The 16,049-nt window shown below is 44.7% G+C and overlaps 1 protein-coding gene across 1 annotated transcript; it reads right to left on the reverse strand.

The window, feature by feature from the left end:
- Nucleotides 1–14,956: 14,956 nt before the first annotated feature.
- Nucleotides 14,957–15,607, reverse strand: LOC101436584 (DDB1- and CUL4-associated factor 16-like). The gene has a single exon (XM_004461806.3). It carries the CDS (start codon nt 15,605–15,607, stop codon nt 14,957–14,959), a length of 651 nt encoding a protein of 216 aa, XP_004461863.1.
- Between the last annotated feature and the right edge of the window lie 442 nt (nt 15,608–16,049).

Here is a 16,049-nt window from a genome sequence, read left to right on the forward strand (position 1 = left end):
CTTAGAACCTACCTCTGACCCTCTATTGGGACCTCTATATACCTCAGCCCACACACCTAAGAGCACTGCCTTCCCCATCTGTATCTACTCTAATGTCTCCCAACACTCCTACACTCCTCCTTTCCTGGGCCAACTTAATTTTTCCTCCTGTAACAACACCTGCTGGTTGCCCTCCACCCAGTCAAACACTTAGACATGCTGACTGCTTCCCCTCAAGTGGTCTACCCAACCCAGTAGCCATCAACGCCACAAAGCTTACCAGCACCAAAGATCCACTCAAGGCTCTGCAGCCTAGGGAAGGAAAAGCAAGGGACTCAAACACTACCCAATACTGTTGGGAACACCCTGCTAACTCTTGTGATTCTATACTTCTAAATACAACCTATGCCAATGAAAATGCTATGGTCATGTTGTAAACTAGACCCCTACGGCCTGTGAGGAGAAGCCAGCCTTGTCTGTGACACCCAGAGAAGCATCCTGTTTCATGGCCCAGGACCCAAGGGGTGTATGTTGGTGCTGTTTGCTAGCAGGTTAACCATGAGGTGGTAACTGTAAGCTCTGAAGAGCCCCAGCTCACCAATAACCAATATCACATTTGCTGCTACTTTAAACTATCAACATGGAATTTTCTTTCTTTGTGGACTCAAGCTCTGCCTCCCTTTGCCTCCTCTTTGAACCAGTTTATGCTCACTAGCATATATCACCCCCTCTACCCACTACGGTCCTGAAAACCTCACTGTGCCATTTCCTGTATTTTCTTACCATGCAACAACTAAAAGGGCAGTGCCTCTCCTCATCCCCCTCCTAGCTTTCCCAGGCATAACCACTGCCGTGGAAACTGGGGTTGGCAGTTTATACCAAACCTAGTAGGTCTACCACAGTCCTTCCCTAGAGTTAGCCAACAGCATAACAGCTGGGCCTTAGAAGCTCTTAGATAGTTAACAGATTCTCTTGCCGCTGTTATACTGCAAAATCACAGAGCCCTAAACATGCTAGTAGCAGCACAGGCAGAAACATGTCCATGCCTCAAGGAAGAAGGCTGTTTCTACATAAATCACTCCAGAATAGTTCTAGACAGCATGTGAAGCCTACGAGATAAAGCCATCAGCTTTGGAGGACACAGCTTCTGGAGGCACCTGGATTTTCTCAGGATCGTGGTCCAGGATGTCATGGCTGGCCCCCTGTTTGGGGCCTGCTTGCCATCTTCTTTATTTTTTTAGTGGGACCATGTATCTTCAAAATTCTAACCAAGTCTATTTCTTCCAGAATCAACACCTTCCGGAACAAGGTATTAGTCACACAGGGATTTCATCCAGTTCCAACCACAGTGCCAGACCTGCCTTCCCTCAACCTGTATAGAACAGCCAGAGAGTCTCACACCCTGCTGGGCAGGGCCTTCTCCCCTAGCCAGCAGGAAGCAGCTACAGAGGAATGACCACTGCTTCTCAGCTCACCCTTAAGAGTAAGGCTGTAAACTCTGTAACGGGGGATGAGGCAGGTTAGCATAGGGAAAAGAGGAAAAGACAGTCAGCGGGGACCCAGCAGAGGACATGGCTGCGAGACCCCGCCCGGAAACCCCTTGAGGGAAGGCCACAAAAAACAAAGCCGGAAAGACCCTGCCGAGACCCTGAGACCTTCCAGACTCCAGAGGCAGCCCTGGATAACTCGAATAGACCTCCCACTGGTCCCAGCTTCCCAAACAGGAAGGTTTCCCTATCGGTCCTCTGAAAGCTAACAGGTAGGTGAGGATCAAAAGTGGGCCAATCAGAACTGCCAACAGCGGGGCCCCCTCCCCAACTTAGGAAAGGGCAGGGGGAAGAACAGCTTCAATGAAGGCAGCCACTCACCCCCAGGCACAATTGGCCTGAGGTCGCGGCATCCACATCTCAGGCGGTACTTTTCTCTCATTTCTCAATAAACTCTTTTTACTGGCTTAATTTTTTAAAGAAATGATAGTATGTTCTTACAATAAGACACAATTCCACAGTTAGAAACAATTAATGGGAACCAATGGAGAATCTTCTCTAAGATTTATTGTTAAGTGGGGGGGGGAAGCAAAAGAAGAGTTTGGAGTTTATATCATAAACTATCATTTTTATAACAAAAAGTACAGGCTAGCAGATGTAGCCCAATTAGTTCAGCCTGTTTCCCTTATATGAGGTTCTGGGTTCAATTCCCAGTACCTCCTAAAAAAATCCAAAACACACATTTAAAAAGTGCTGGTGTAAGGGGGGTGTGTAAGGGGAGTGTGTGTGATATATATATATCTGCAAGAAGATACATTTGTGGTAACATTAGTAGCATTAGTGATAGTGTACTCCTGGCCCCAAACGAATTCCATTCACTAACCACGTTCTGGATTGTGCTCTCAGCTCACATATAAGAAGGAGCTAAATGATATACTCTTGTATATAATTCTGTTGAGAATAACTACTACTAGATCATTAATCACATCTTTATCCATGGAAAAGGTTTTCCTTAGCCCCTGTGGGAAAAAATCAGGTCTTCTTCTGGAATAATGGCAAGTCTTTGTACAGTGGAGACTGTGAGTCTTACAACTGGCCCTGGTTTCCTCTTCGTCTTGACTGACAGGAAGCTCAGACCTAATGTTGCTTCCCACCTTGAAAATTCTAGAGTCAGCCCTGAAAGCATTCACATCGACGTTCTAATTCCCCTAAGCTTTAGCATCCTCTTCAACTATCTTTTTCCTTTAGGCCTGACTTCTTTATTTCCTTCTTTTAAAATCATTCTGTGCTGTTCTTACTTCTGAAGCCATTTCAAATGCTCTTTAGAATCAGGTAAGCTTTGTCCATAAATGAAAAGCAGAAGCTGAGGGGTCATATTCCCCAAATGACTTACAGCATGAGTGGGAAGGACCTCTAACTCATTGTACTTTTTTTTAAAGATTTATTTTATTTATTTATTCCCCCACCCCCACCCTACATCATTGTTTTGTGCTTGTGTCTCTTCATTGTGTGCTCATCTTTTTTTTTAGGAGGCACCGGAACTGAACTCAGGAGGGAGGTGCCTAATCACTTGAGCCACCTCTGCTCCCTGCTTTGATGTGTCTCTCATTGTGTTTTCCTCCTTGTGTCTTTGTTGTGTCATCTTGCTGCATCAGCTCACCATGCCAGCTCATCTTCTTTCGGAGGCACCAGGAACAAAACCTGGGACCTCCCATGTGGTAGGCGGGAACTCAATCTCTTGAGACACATCTGCTTCTCTATTTTTTTTTAAGTATTTTTTTCTCTTTATTTTTTTTTAAATGTTACGTTCAAAAAATATAAGAGGCCCTCACCCTCCTCACCTCAATCTTCCCACATCACCAACCCCTTTCATCATCATGGGACATTCATTGCATTTGGTGAATGAAGTAATTATCAAGCACCTGCTGCGTGCCAGGCATTGTTCTAGAATCGAGGATGTAACAACCAATGAAACAAAATCCATGCCCTGGGAGAGCTTTCATCCTACTAGGAGAACAGAATATGCACATAAACGAGGAAAAGTATAATATGACAGATGGTGATGATGCTAAAGAGAAAATAAAGCAAGCTAAGGAAGGTGAATGAGGTGGGGGTGGGTAGTTTATACAAAGATCAGGAGTCAAGCGCTGCTTCTCCAATTAGGTGACATTACTGATAAGGGGGATGTTTTGTTGTTGTTTTTTTTTTAAAGATTTATTTTTATTTATTTAATTCCCCTCCCCTCCCCTGGTTGTCTGTTTTCTGTGTCTTTTTGCTGCGTCTTGTTTCTTTGCTTCTGTTGTCGTCAGTGGCACGGGAAGTGTGGGCGGCGCCATTCCTGGGCAGGCTGCTCCCTCCTTCGCACTGGGCGGCTCTCATTACGGGGCGCACTCCTTGCGCGTGGGGCTCCCCCACGCGGGGGACACCCCTGCGTGGCAGGGCACTCCTTGCGCGCATCAGCACTGCGCACGGGCCAGCTCCACACGGGTCAAGGAGCCCGGGGCTTGAACCGCGGACCTCCCATATGGTAGACGGACGCCCTAACCACTGGGCCAAAGTTCGTTTCCCAGGGGGATGTTTTAATCTTCCTCTTCCTCTCCCTTCCACTTGCCACCATCCTCATTTATACAACTGGTCTTTCCATGTCCTGCTTCTTCTTAAAGTCTATTTCCTCCTTTGCACTGAAGCCAGAGTGATTTGATTAGGTCACCCTCCTGATAAAGTTCACAAGCTTGGCACGTAAGGTCCTTCCACACCGAGCTCCGTCTACTTCAGGCCGAATGCCCAGTGGCACCTGCCCATTTGAAGCATATTCCCAAATTTCACACCTTCACGTCTGCTCACTTGCTTCCTCTGCCTGAAACCCCTTTTCTTCCTTTTCTAACTGCAGAAATCCTGTTCATCCTTCAAGATCCAAAATCACAAACTGCCTCCTCTAGGCAGACTTCTGGAGAGCCTCAAGTAGAATTAATCGCCTTTTTTTTTTAAAGATTTATTTATTTTATTTATTTCTCTCCCCTTCCCCCCTCCTGCCCCAGTTATCTGTTCTCTGTGTCTATTTGCTGCGTGTTCCTTTTTTGACTGCTTCTGTTGTTGTCAGCGGCACGGGACTCTGTGTTTCTTTTTTGTTGCATCATCTTGCTGTCAGCTCTCCGTGTGTGCGGCGCCATTCCTGGGCAGGCTGCACTTTCTTTCATGCTGGGCGGCTCTACTTACGGGGCGCAATCCTTGCGCGTGGGGCTCCCCTACGCGGGGGACACCCCTGCATGGCAGGGCACTCCTTGCGCGCATCAGCACTGCGCATGGGCCAGCTCCACACGGGTCAAGGAGGCCCGGGGTTTGAACCGCGGACCTCCCATGTGGTAGGCGGACGCCCTTACCACTGGGCCAAGTCTGCTTCCCTTAATTGCCTTTTGTTGGTTTCTAGACTTTGTTCAAAGAACTATTACTGCATTGAAGACATCATTTAATGGTCAGTGTAGCAGTTTGAGATTATTGATGAATTCCAGAAGGAAATATTCGATTATGTTTGTAAACTGGTGTTTTCCTCTGGGTATATTAGATTATACTGGATTCATAGGTTTCACTTTTACTTGATTAAATAATGGTTAAGGCTTTGATTGGGCCATGTCAGTAGGACATTGAGTCCCCACCCCCTTAGTGGGCAGGGGATCACAGAAAAAGTGCACTGCAGAGAAGGGAGTTTGAAGTTTTGAGCTGGAGCCCTGGAAGTAAGCACACAGAAGAGCAGAACACCTGAGCCTGGAGAGAATCAAGCCAAGGAGAGAGACAGATCTGGTCACCTGATAGTCTACAGCTGGCCTTGTGGAGAGATCAGAGCAGCCAAGCCCAGAGAGAAATAAACCCTGCGAAGAGAGGAACTCAGGAAGCCTGAACCCTTGGCAGACGTCAGCAGTCATCTTGCTCCAACACATGGCAACAGACTTGGTTGAGGGAAGTAACTTATGCTTTATGGCCTGGTAACTGTAAGCTTCTACGTCAAATAAATGTCCTTTATAAAAACCAACCAGTTTCTGGTATTTTGCATCAGCACCCCTTTGGCTGACTAATACAGTCAGATGTGTGTATGTGTGGACGTCTGCTTTCTTTCTGAGTTTCTTGAGGGTCTTAGATAGTCAACTAGTTGATAAATTGTGATTAAATTTAATTACTAAATCAAAAGTAATAATAAGTTTGCAGCTCCTTCAAAGTATGAAATAGTAAAGACACTAACTGTTCCTATTTGTCAAGTAAAGAAACGGAGGATCAGATAAGCAAAGGGATTCATAGCTAATAAAAGGCAGAGCTCAGCCTAGAAATCTGAATCCATGTCTCCTTTGACCACATGTGCTAGCTCAGTTTAAGCAAAAATGTTGCAAAGAGGTAGAACTATCCATCACAAAAGAATTCCAAACATTGTTCCCAATAGCAGTGAAAAGTTCAAAGGTACCAGAATGCTTCAACTAGACCCGCCTTAGAAATGAACCACCAAGCAAGCAAAGAAGTCTCCTGTAATGTGTGTACTGAAACCAGCACTGCTCTTCAAATAGAAGTAAGCTGGCCTTCCAAACCTTGGGGGACTGTGTTACTGGGGCGGCAACAAACTGTCAGCTGGAGGACTACAACTGCCTCATCATAGGGTTTGTCCAGGGCTGAAGGTATTCCTAGGATGCAGGACTTTCTGTGCTAAAATGGGAACATCCCAGGCAAACCGGGACAAGTTGGTCATGCACCCAGAATTCTAGCTGTCGTTTGTGCAAAAGATTAATACTTAACTAATCTTTAATCTTAGCAAGTGTGCTTTGGAATTCCTCTGTTAAGGTTGCCTTCCAAGCCAGTTTATAATCGAGACAAGAAAAATAGCCTTGTTATTTGAGTGACACCTTGTTTTTCAACAATGGTACTTCCCATTAAAGTCACCTCAGCAGAATATGAATGACATTTATGCCTTTTCAAAAGCTCATAAAACTGCTATACACAAAGACTTTTCACCAATGAAAATATCTGAGAGAATGTGCCAAGAATTAGGAAGGCAATTCCCAAAAATATGTTCCCAAGTGTTCCCAGTGTATCAGACTGTCAAATGGGCTCCCCTGAATGCTTCCTTCATTTGAATGCTTGTCTTTGGAATATTTACTAAATTTTTTTAAAAATCAGCTTCATTAACTTTCAGCCACCCATTGTGAATATTTAGTAGGTATGAAAGGCTCTATGGGTAGTGGGTATAGCTTAGTGGTTGAGTGCCTGCTTCCCATATACAAGGTCCCAGGTTCAATACCAAGTACCTCCTGAAAAAAATTAAAGGGAAGCAGATATGGCTCAAGCATTTGGGTGCCTGCCTAACACATGGAAGGTCGCAGGTTTGGTTCCCAGTATCTTCCAAAGAAGATGAACAAGACAGCGAGCTGGCATGACGGACTGGCGTGGCAAGCTGATGCAACAAGATGACACAACAAGGATACAATGAGACATAATGTGAGACACAAGTAGGGAGTGGAGGTGGCTCAAGTGATTGGGTACCTCCCTCTGACATGGGAGGTCCCAGGTTTGGTTCCCCGTGCCTCCTAAAAAGAAGATGAGCAGACACAGAAAGCACACAATGAAGAGTCACAGAGAGCAGAAAGCAAGCACAGAACAAGGTGGGGGGGGAGGTGAGGGGGTGGTAAATAAATAAATAAAATAAATCTTTAAAAAAATTTTTTTAAAAGCTCTATGAGTTACATTCATTTACTAAGGTAATAAGTGAATATGGCAGCCAGGAGCTCGGCCATTTTGCTGCAGTCCAATGAATGTTGACATTTCAATATTCATCGAATTACAATTCAGAAAGATCAGTGATCCTATCTCTGGACTCCATAGAAAGGACGAGCTGTGACTAAATTCTTACATGTCATGGGGTTCTCCTACCACAGCCCAAAGCAATTGTTCATGTGTTTTTACAAGTGACGTAATGGATCTTGATTGGCAGTTCTCAGTTTCACACATCTTGCATTTTAAAGCAGGGACTCAGATTTAGACAACAATTTCAGGCACTGAAACTTGTAATTAATGCCAGAGATCTTAAATCAATGAATGGATGTCCATAATATGAGCATACAGACGCCTTCCTGCATTTGAATACCAGTTTTCCTAGCTTGATACTGTGTAAATCCGTGTTTGGTGTTTGGCCGTAAACTGTGTGTAGAATAATAGCAAATAAATAAAGCACAAGAGGAAAGCTATTACGATGAGCCCACAAAAGCATGAATGCTTGTGAGTCACCTTCCAATTCTAAGAATAGCTAAAGCTTACTAAGTGGTTACTGTGTGCCAGGCACTGTTCAAAGTCTTCAAGGTTATTACTGCATTATTTCAGTTACTCTCCTAACAACCCCATGAAGATTCTATTTGTATCCCTATTTTTTTCTACAGAGGAGAAAACTGAGGACACAGACAAATTAAGCCACATGCCCAAGGTTGTGTGTGCGGGTTGGTAAATAAATTCCAAACAAAGCAGACTGGCCACGGAGCCCAGATGCTCAAATGCAGCTCTCGAAGTCATTGGGTCACACCTGTTTTTTTTTCTAGTCACTCCTTCAACTCTAGCCACCACTTCCACCCACACTAATCATTCTCCAACCTTTTCCCACTGACCATCTCCATGCTGTCACCCCAAAGCTCCTTCAACTCTACGCAGTATGAAATGAGCACATCACCACCCCCTCCAGACCTCCTGCTCCTCCAGGACGGTCCTACGCATCCCTCGTTGGATTTTATTGATTTCTTTGTTTCTCTAGTTATTTATTTATTTATTTATTTATTTGAGGTACTGGGGACTGAATCTGAGACCTCATACATGGGAAGCGGGTGCTCAACCACTGAACTACAACCACTTCCTGTCGTTGGGTTTGTTTTTTTGTTTTGGGGTTTTTTAAATTTTATTTTTATCAAACTGTCTTTTTTCTTAAGATACATAGATCACCCAAAAAAAAGGTTGCATTAAAAAATATAAGAGGTTCCCACATACCCCGCACCCCACCCCCCCCCACACTCCTCCCATATCAACAACATCTTTCATCAGTGTGGCACATTCATTGCACTTGGTGAATGCATTTTGGAGCACTGCTGCACCACATGGAGTATAATATACATTGTAGTTTACACTCTCCCCCAGTTGATTCAGTGGATTATGGCAGGATATATAATGTCCAGCATCTGACCCTGCAATATCATTTAGGACAACTCCAAGTCCCAAAAATGCCCCCACATCACATCTCTTCTCTCTCCCTGCCCTTAGCAACTACCACGGCCACTTTCTCCAGATCAATGCTACAGTTTCTTCCATTACTAGTCACAATAGTTCTATAGTAGAATGTTGTTGGGTTTTATAAGTCCCCAGTCACCCTCCTGAAATCTGGAGTGGCTGTGCTGTCTCCTTGCCATTCCTTGCCACGTTAAGGCACATGGACTCTGCTTCTGCTGTGACTTTTTTCCCATCCAGCCCTCATCTTCCATCCCCGTCCATCTCAGCAGCCCTCATCTGTGGTCATCATCGCCGCAGCAGGTTGCCCACCTCCCCTCTCTCCCCTCTCCAACTCAGCCTTTAGCCCATTGCCTAGTTAATCTTTCCAAACGGGGAGCTGATGGGTGAGAGCATCACTGTCTTGGGGTTAAAAAGTATGCTCACATCCAGGATTTCCCAACAGCCCAGCAAAAGGCGCATTCTTTATACTCTACAAAGGAAATCCAGCGTCCTAATGAAGGTCCTGCAGCTAATGAGATCCCAAACCCCTCCAGCTTTGCTACACACAGCTTCCTGCTCAGAAAAGTTCCATCTTTCCCCATGTGTACAGAATTAAGGAGAAATTCCTCACTCTGGCCTATGAAGTTCTCCCACGACTTGATCTCAACCAACCTTTGTACTGCTCATTGCCCACTGAGGCCTTGCTTAAAGCTCTTGACACATTCTAAGGAAAGAAATAGGGTGGGGGTAGGAGGGGGTCAAAAGACATTAAGCGGGAAGACTGTTCTTTTACCCTAATGCAAGGAAATTCTGAGCCAACATTCAGTATTCATGGCCATCTTAGTGAAGAAATACATCTTAAAGGTTCTTCTCTCTGACTCGATAAGGAGGTTAATCAAAGGAATGCTTCAGCTATTTCTCTCACTTCTTTCACTTTTTCATGATTTCTTCATCAGTCCATTAAGTGTGACACCACATTTTTATTACCAAAAATGCACAGAAACTCTCTCAAAGGATGGGTCATACTAAGAAGACTTCCTACATGAGTACAAAGTTAAACAAGATGCTTCTGGGTCCTACGGCGAATGCACATTCCCTCCAAGCAAAGGGGGTCTGAGTGTCAGGTAAACAAAGCAGCAAGCTGCTGGCCTTAGATCCCCAGGTGCCCTGGTTTGAGTCTTTGTGGACCCAGAAAATTATGTTGTTTTTTTTTTAAAGATTTATTTATTTCTCTCCCCTTTCCCCCTTTCCCCCCTTTTCCCCCCCTTCCCCCAGTTGTCTGTTCTCTGTGTCTATTTGCTGCATGTTCTTCTTTGTCCGCTTCTGTTGTTGCCAGCAGCACGGGAATCTGTGTTTCTTTTTGTTGCGTCATCTTGTTGTGTCAGCTCTCCGTGTGTGCAGCGCCATTCCTGGGCAAGCTGCACTTTCTTTCATGCTGGGCAGCTCTCCTTATGGGGCGCACTCCTTGCACGTGGGGCTCCCCTACATGGGGGACACCCCTGAGGGGCACAGCACTCCTTGCACACATCAGCACTGCGCATGGGCCAGCTCCACATGGGTCAAGGAGGCCCGGGGTTTGAATCATGGACCTCCCATGTGATAGACGGACGCCCTAACCACTGGGCCAAGTCCACTTCCCGAAAATTATGTTCTTAAGCCAACTCATTCTTGTGTGTGTGTGAACCTACTGTATGTGGGACCTTTTGGTTAGATTCAGTCAAAAGATCTTTTGATTAGATCACTTTTGATTAGATCACTTCAGTTAAGGCCCTTGATTAGATTGTGGGAACCAAGGTGGGTCCTGACCCTTTTTTAACAATTAAAATGCTATTTTATTTACTTATTTCTCCCCACCCCCTAGTTTGCACTTGCTATATCTGTTCATCTTCCTTGTTTCTTTAGGAGACACCGAGAAATGGACTCAGAACCTCTGATACGGGAGGGAGGCACCTAATTGCTTGAGCCACCTCCATTTCCTGCTTTTGTTGTGTCTCTCATTGTGCTTTTCTTCTTATGTCTCTTGTTGTGTCATTTTGTTGCGTCAGTTTGCCGTACCCGCCCATCACATCAGCTCACTGTCTTGCTCATCCTCTTTAGGAGGCACTGGGAATCTCTGCTCCCTGCTTTGTTGTGTCTCTCATTATATTTTTCTTCTTGTGTCCCTTGTTTTGTTAACTTGCTGTGCTTGCCCATCATGCCAGCTCGCTGTCTTCTTTAGGAGGCCCCAGGAACCACACCAGGCACCTCCCATGTGGCAGGCAGGAGCTCAATTGCTTGAGCTACATTCACTTCCCAATCCTAATCCTTTAACTGGAGTCCTTTATAAACTGAAGAGACACACAAAGAAAGGGAGCTGCAATTTTTACCGTGCCCTGTGAGAAAGGACTCCAGGATCACGTATAGCCTCAGAAAGACAGAGGAACCCCGAGAAGCTGAGAGAAAGCCTCATAGCCTCAGAACTCTAAGATTTTACCCTAATAAATTTCCTCATAGGGAGCCGATGTGGCTCAGTGGTCAAGCACTGACTTCCTACCTACAAGGTCCCAGGTTCAATCCCCAGCCCCAGTACCTAAAAAAAAAAAAAAAAATTTCCCATTATAAAAACCAACCCATTTTTGGAATTTTTGCATTGGCAGCCTTTAGCAAACTAACACAGTGGACAAGGCTGTATTTCTTCTGCATTATAATGAAAACGTATTCATTAACTTTTTTTTCGTACCAGGATTGGGAAGTGAACCCTGGACCTCATATGTGCAAAGCTGGTGCTTAACCACTGAGCTACATCAGCTCCCCTGAGCTGGTTTTTTTGTTTGTTTGCTATTTGTGTTTTTTGTTTGTTTGTTTTCTTTGGAGGCACCGGGGAATGAGCCCAGGACCTCCCGGGTGGGAAGTGGGCACTCAATCGCTTGAGCCACATCTGCTCCCTCATTAACTTTTCAAATGGGTGTAAATTCCTCTAAAATCCTGCTATTCTAGAATATAAAGCATCAAATGTTTGTGAAGTGGGTAATTATCACCCTCCACGCTCAGCCAAAGCAAGCTAGTTATTCTTTCTAAATCAGAGCAGCGGTGCCAGCGCGCAGTCAACACTTTGCTTTCTACGGGCCACAAATCACCTGCTCAATAATCCTTTCTGGATTTTTGCTGAGTATTTGGCAAAATTTTCTCCATGCCTATCTTTTTCCACCATTGATAATAATATTAGCCAGCTTTTTTTTTTAAGATTTATTTATTTATTTATTTATCTCCCCTTCCCCCCCTCCCGGCTGTCTGTTCTCTGTGTCCATTTGCTGCATCTTCTTTGTCCGCTTCTGTTGTTGTCAGTGGCATGGGAATCTGTGTTTCTTTTTGTTGCGTCATCTGGTTGTGTCAGCTCTCTGTGTGTGCGGCGCCATTCCTGAGCAGGCTACACTTTCTTTCGCGCTGGGCGGCTCTCCTTATGGGGCGCAATCCTGGCGCGTGGGGCTCCGCTACGCGGGGGACACCCCTGCGTGGCAGGGCACTCCTTGCGCGCATCAGCACTGCGCATGGGCCAGCTCCACACAGGTCAAGGAGGCCCAGGGCTTGAACCGCGGACCTCCCATGTGATAGACGGACGCCCTAACCACTGGGCCAAGTCTGCCACCGTTAGCCAGCCTTAGTAAGTAGTTAATACGTGCCCTGTGCTAAGGGTTTCATAGCTCTCATCTCATTTAATTCCATAAGAATCCAAGGAGGGCTGCTCAATTCCTATTGTTCAACTGAGGAAACTGAAACTCAAGAGGAGAGGCAAGTTGTAAGAAGTTGCCACTGGTTTGGCTGGTCAGTGCTAGAGCAGGATCCGCCTGTCTGGCACTTTAGTCCTGTAAGTCTAAGTTCCTTCTTCCCTCCCTCTTTCTTTTATTTTTTATTTCCTACAACCTTTAAAAAAAAGAGACACATTCTTGTAACATTTTTACAACCAATTTCACAGAACATTAACATAAGAACAGTTTCTGAAACATTCAGTTACACTAATAGTATGATATAGTTCGGGTCAGTAATTTCCCACAATTTTTTTACCTACTGTAATTCCCTCCTTTTTTCCTCAAGACAGAACAACTAAGGCTCAGCACAAACAATCATTAGGTTATAAACACTCTTCTCTCTCTTTAGAGTTGCTATACAGTCACAGAACTTGTGATTTCATTATAGCTCCAATCTTTCTGATGTCACATTGAATTCAGCACTTCATTAGGAAAAAGCAAAACTGAAAAAAGGAAGAGAACATATGATATACCTTTAACAATCTGTTTTCTGGTTCCTTTTAAATGCCCAGTCAAGCAGGACCACACACAGGTTTCACTCTTATTGTAGGGTGTGTGAAAATATTTAATGGTCTCATGCTCATGATGATGATTTCTGTTTTGGTTTATCTACACCAACACACAAGGCCCATTTACAAAGGCACACACTGTTCCTTCTTCAGTTAGGAAGAAATCTAAAGTTACTCTACTCAGAAAAACAATGCTGCTAAAACTCCAGATGTTTTTATGGTGAGGATCTTTAAAGTCACAAAGGTTCCTGAAAAGTTTACAATGGATATGAAAAGTACCTAAACTGTGCTCCAATTATACGGATTAAATATTTTATTCCATTAAAGGTTAGTACTAGAAGCATAAATTCTCTTAGTCCTATCCCACTGGGTTTTTTTTCATGTGTCTGATTTGCTCTTTTTTTTTTTAAGATTTATTTTATTTATTTTTTTCCCCTTCCCTCCTCCAATTGTCTGCTCTCTTGTGTCCATTTGCTGTGTGTTCTTCTGTGTCCACTTGCATTCTCGGCAGCACCGGGAATCTATGTCTCTTTTTGTTGCATCATCTTGCTGTGTCAGCTCTCCATGTATGTGGTGCCACTCCTGGGCGGGCTGTTTCTTTGTGTGGGGTGGCTCTACTTGCAGGTACACTCCTTGCATGTGGGGCTCCCCTATGTGGGGGACACCCCTGGTGGCATGGCACTCCTTGTGCATGGCAGCACTGCACATGGACCAGCTCACCACATGGGCCAGGAGGCCCTGAGTTTGAACCCTGGACCTCCTATATGGTAGGCGGATGCTCTATCAGTTGAGCCACATCCACTTCCTTGATTTGCTCTTGACAAAAGTCTGGGTGCCAAGATGCAGGAAACATTCCTTAGAGAATAGTTATCTGTTTAATCCCAAGGGACAATCTTTTATATCAATTCAGCCTCTGATAAAGAATGTTCATGCTGTAACTGCAGGTACCATAGTAGGCTAGGTTAGTATCGATACCCTCCCAAATAGGAGTCCCTAAAGGGTGACATATGTAGGCATATCTGTTTATAAGTTGGGAGACAAATCCATATTCCTACCACTTTTCTCAGCAGTTCCCTTTGTCCAGTTGTTCAAATTAACCCAACTCCCTAGCAATAAATATTAGAGCAGAGTGTGTTCTGAAAGGTTTTCTCACAGGTGGTCAACTTTCCACAATGGCTCTTCTGAAGGCTGCGTAACTAAAAAGGTGATGCAGGGAAGCGGAAGTGGCTCAAGTGATAGAGCTTCTGCCTACCATATGGTAGGACTTGGGTTTGATCCCTGGCCTCCTGGTGAAAAAAAAAGAAGAGAAAGCAGGCCTGCATGGCGAGCCAGCGCCCACGCAAGTGAGTCACACAGCAAGATGAAAACGCATCAAAAGAGAGACAAGGCGAGAGTCAAGATGAAGAGTAGCAGAAACCAGGAACAGAGGTGGCACAATCAACAGGGAATCCCTCTCCACATCAGGGGTCTCCAGGATCAAATCCCGGTGAATCCCAGGGGACAAAAAATGAGAAAAGAAGACAACACAGGCAGCAAAAACAGCAGGGTGGGAGGAGGGGAAGAGGGAAAAATAAATAAATAAATAAATCTTTTTTTAGAAAAGGTGATTCATACTTGCTCCTTCCCAGTAGTAACTGGAAAGCTAGTTAAGTAAGAGTTCATTCCGTAAATTGGGGGAAGAACTGGGTGTGGAGAATAGTCAGTTTATCTTTTGTAATATGGTCCCTTCTGAGTAATTGTCCTCTGAAGGTCTCATTTTTCTCACAGTATTTGTCATAGGGGATGCCCACAATGTACTTTTTCTATAGATGGGTTAGGATCCCTTTGGGTATAAATATTCAATACTTGGTAAGTTGGCTTGTCGGGGGATGGACAGTTTGGTTGCAAAGGCATTAGTTTCTCCACTGGGGCTGTGTAATGACTAACTTTGTACTCTTTTCTCAGTTAGTTCCAAAAGAGAGTAAATGGTGGACCTTTATAGTGATGCACTCAGGAGTTTATTGACTGCCTTTTGGAAGTCAGAGTAGGAGTAAGTAGTGTTGATGGGTTCAGTGCGAGTTGTTTCCTTAACTGTCTTAGTTAGCCAGCCACAGCAACAACCAGAAACACAAGAATTAGGCATATGTTTTAGGTATTCAGGTATGGGGGTGGCTCTACTTAAAGTTCGGCCTAACTGTCTGGTGGCAAATTGTAGTGCTCCATTTAGAGAGGCATGATCTCTAGAGAGCCGGCTAGGGCTTGTAAGTGGCTTTTCAAAAGGTGGGACTCCACAAGAGGCGAAAGGGGGCCATTCTGGAATTGGCTCCAGTTTGGGTACACAATGGGAGCAATGGGAGAGTCTTAGTCCGATCTCTCGAAGTATATGGACCGGTGTGCTTGGATCCAAGAGTTTAGCATGATATAACCAGGAATTAGGATTTAAAGGTTTCCAAGTTGTAGAATATTTCAAAAGGCACTTAACCTGCCAAGCAAGACTCTCAAGAGGTGTTGGGTTGGGCACCACAGGATCCTCTTCTTCAGAGGAATCCCACTCTTCCCCAGAACGCTCATTTAGGTAGTTAGCATGTTCCTCTTCCTCACTTGCCGTTTCTGATAGGGGATCAGGAGAGGGATTTCTGGGGCCCATTAAAATAGAATAGAATAAGGAGCCAGAAAAAGGTAAACAATCTAAGCCAGCAAAACACTGGCCAATGCTGGCAAATAGAAACAAGGGACTGAAAATCCCTTCAAAGAGATTAATCTGTCTCTCAGTCCATTCCATACACACAGTACACCTCTGGTCTACAACACTGTGCAGTTCTTCAAGAATATGCTGTATCTTCTTCATTTACAAAGAGGACATCTCAGTTCTCAGGGCCAGTTCAGTGTGTAGAAGCGTTAGTCACTTACCAGTGGTGCAAATCTTGGCTATGCAAGAAGGGCCCCCGTCTGGGCAAAGCTGATTTTCTTAGTGTGATGTCAACTGGCAGTGATGTTGTGAAGAGGCACTAGTGCACTCTGTTTTGTTGACAGTGGTATTATGTCTAATTGGGAATGCAAAGCAGCTTGGTGGCCCACTTCATCTGCTG

The sequence above is a fragment of the Dasypus novemcinctus genome, chromosome 1 (assembly GCF_030445035.2).
Source record: "Dasypus novemcinctus isolate mDasNov1 chromosome 1, mDasNov1.1.hap2, whole genome shotgun sequence".
NCBI classification, from domain to species: domain Eukaryota; kingdom Metazoa; phylum Chordata; class Mammalia; order Cingulata; family Dasypodidae; genus Dasypus; species Dasypus novemcinctus.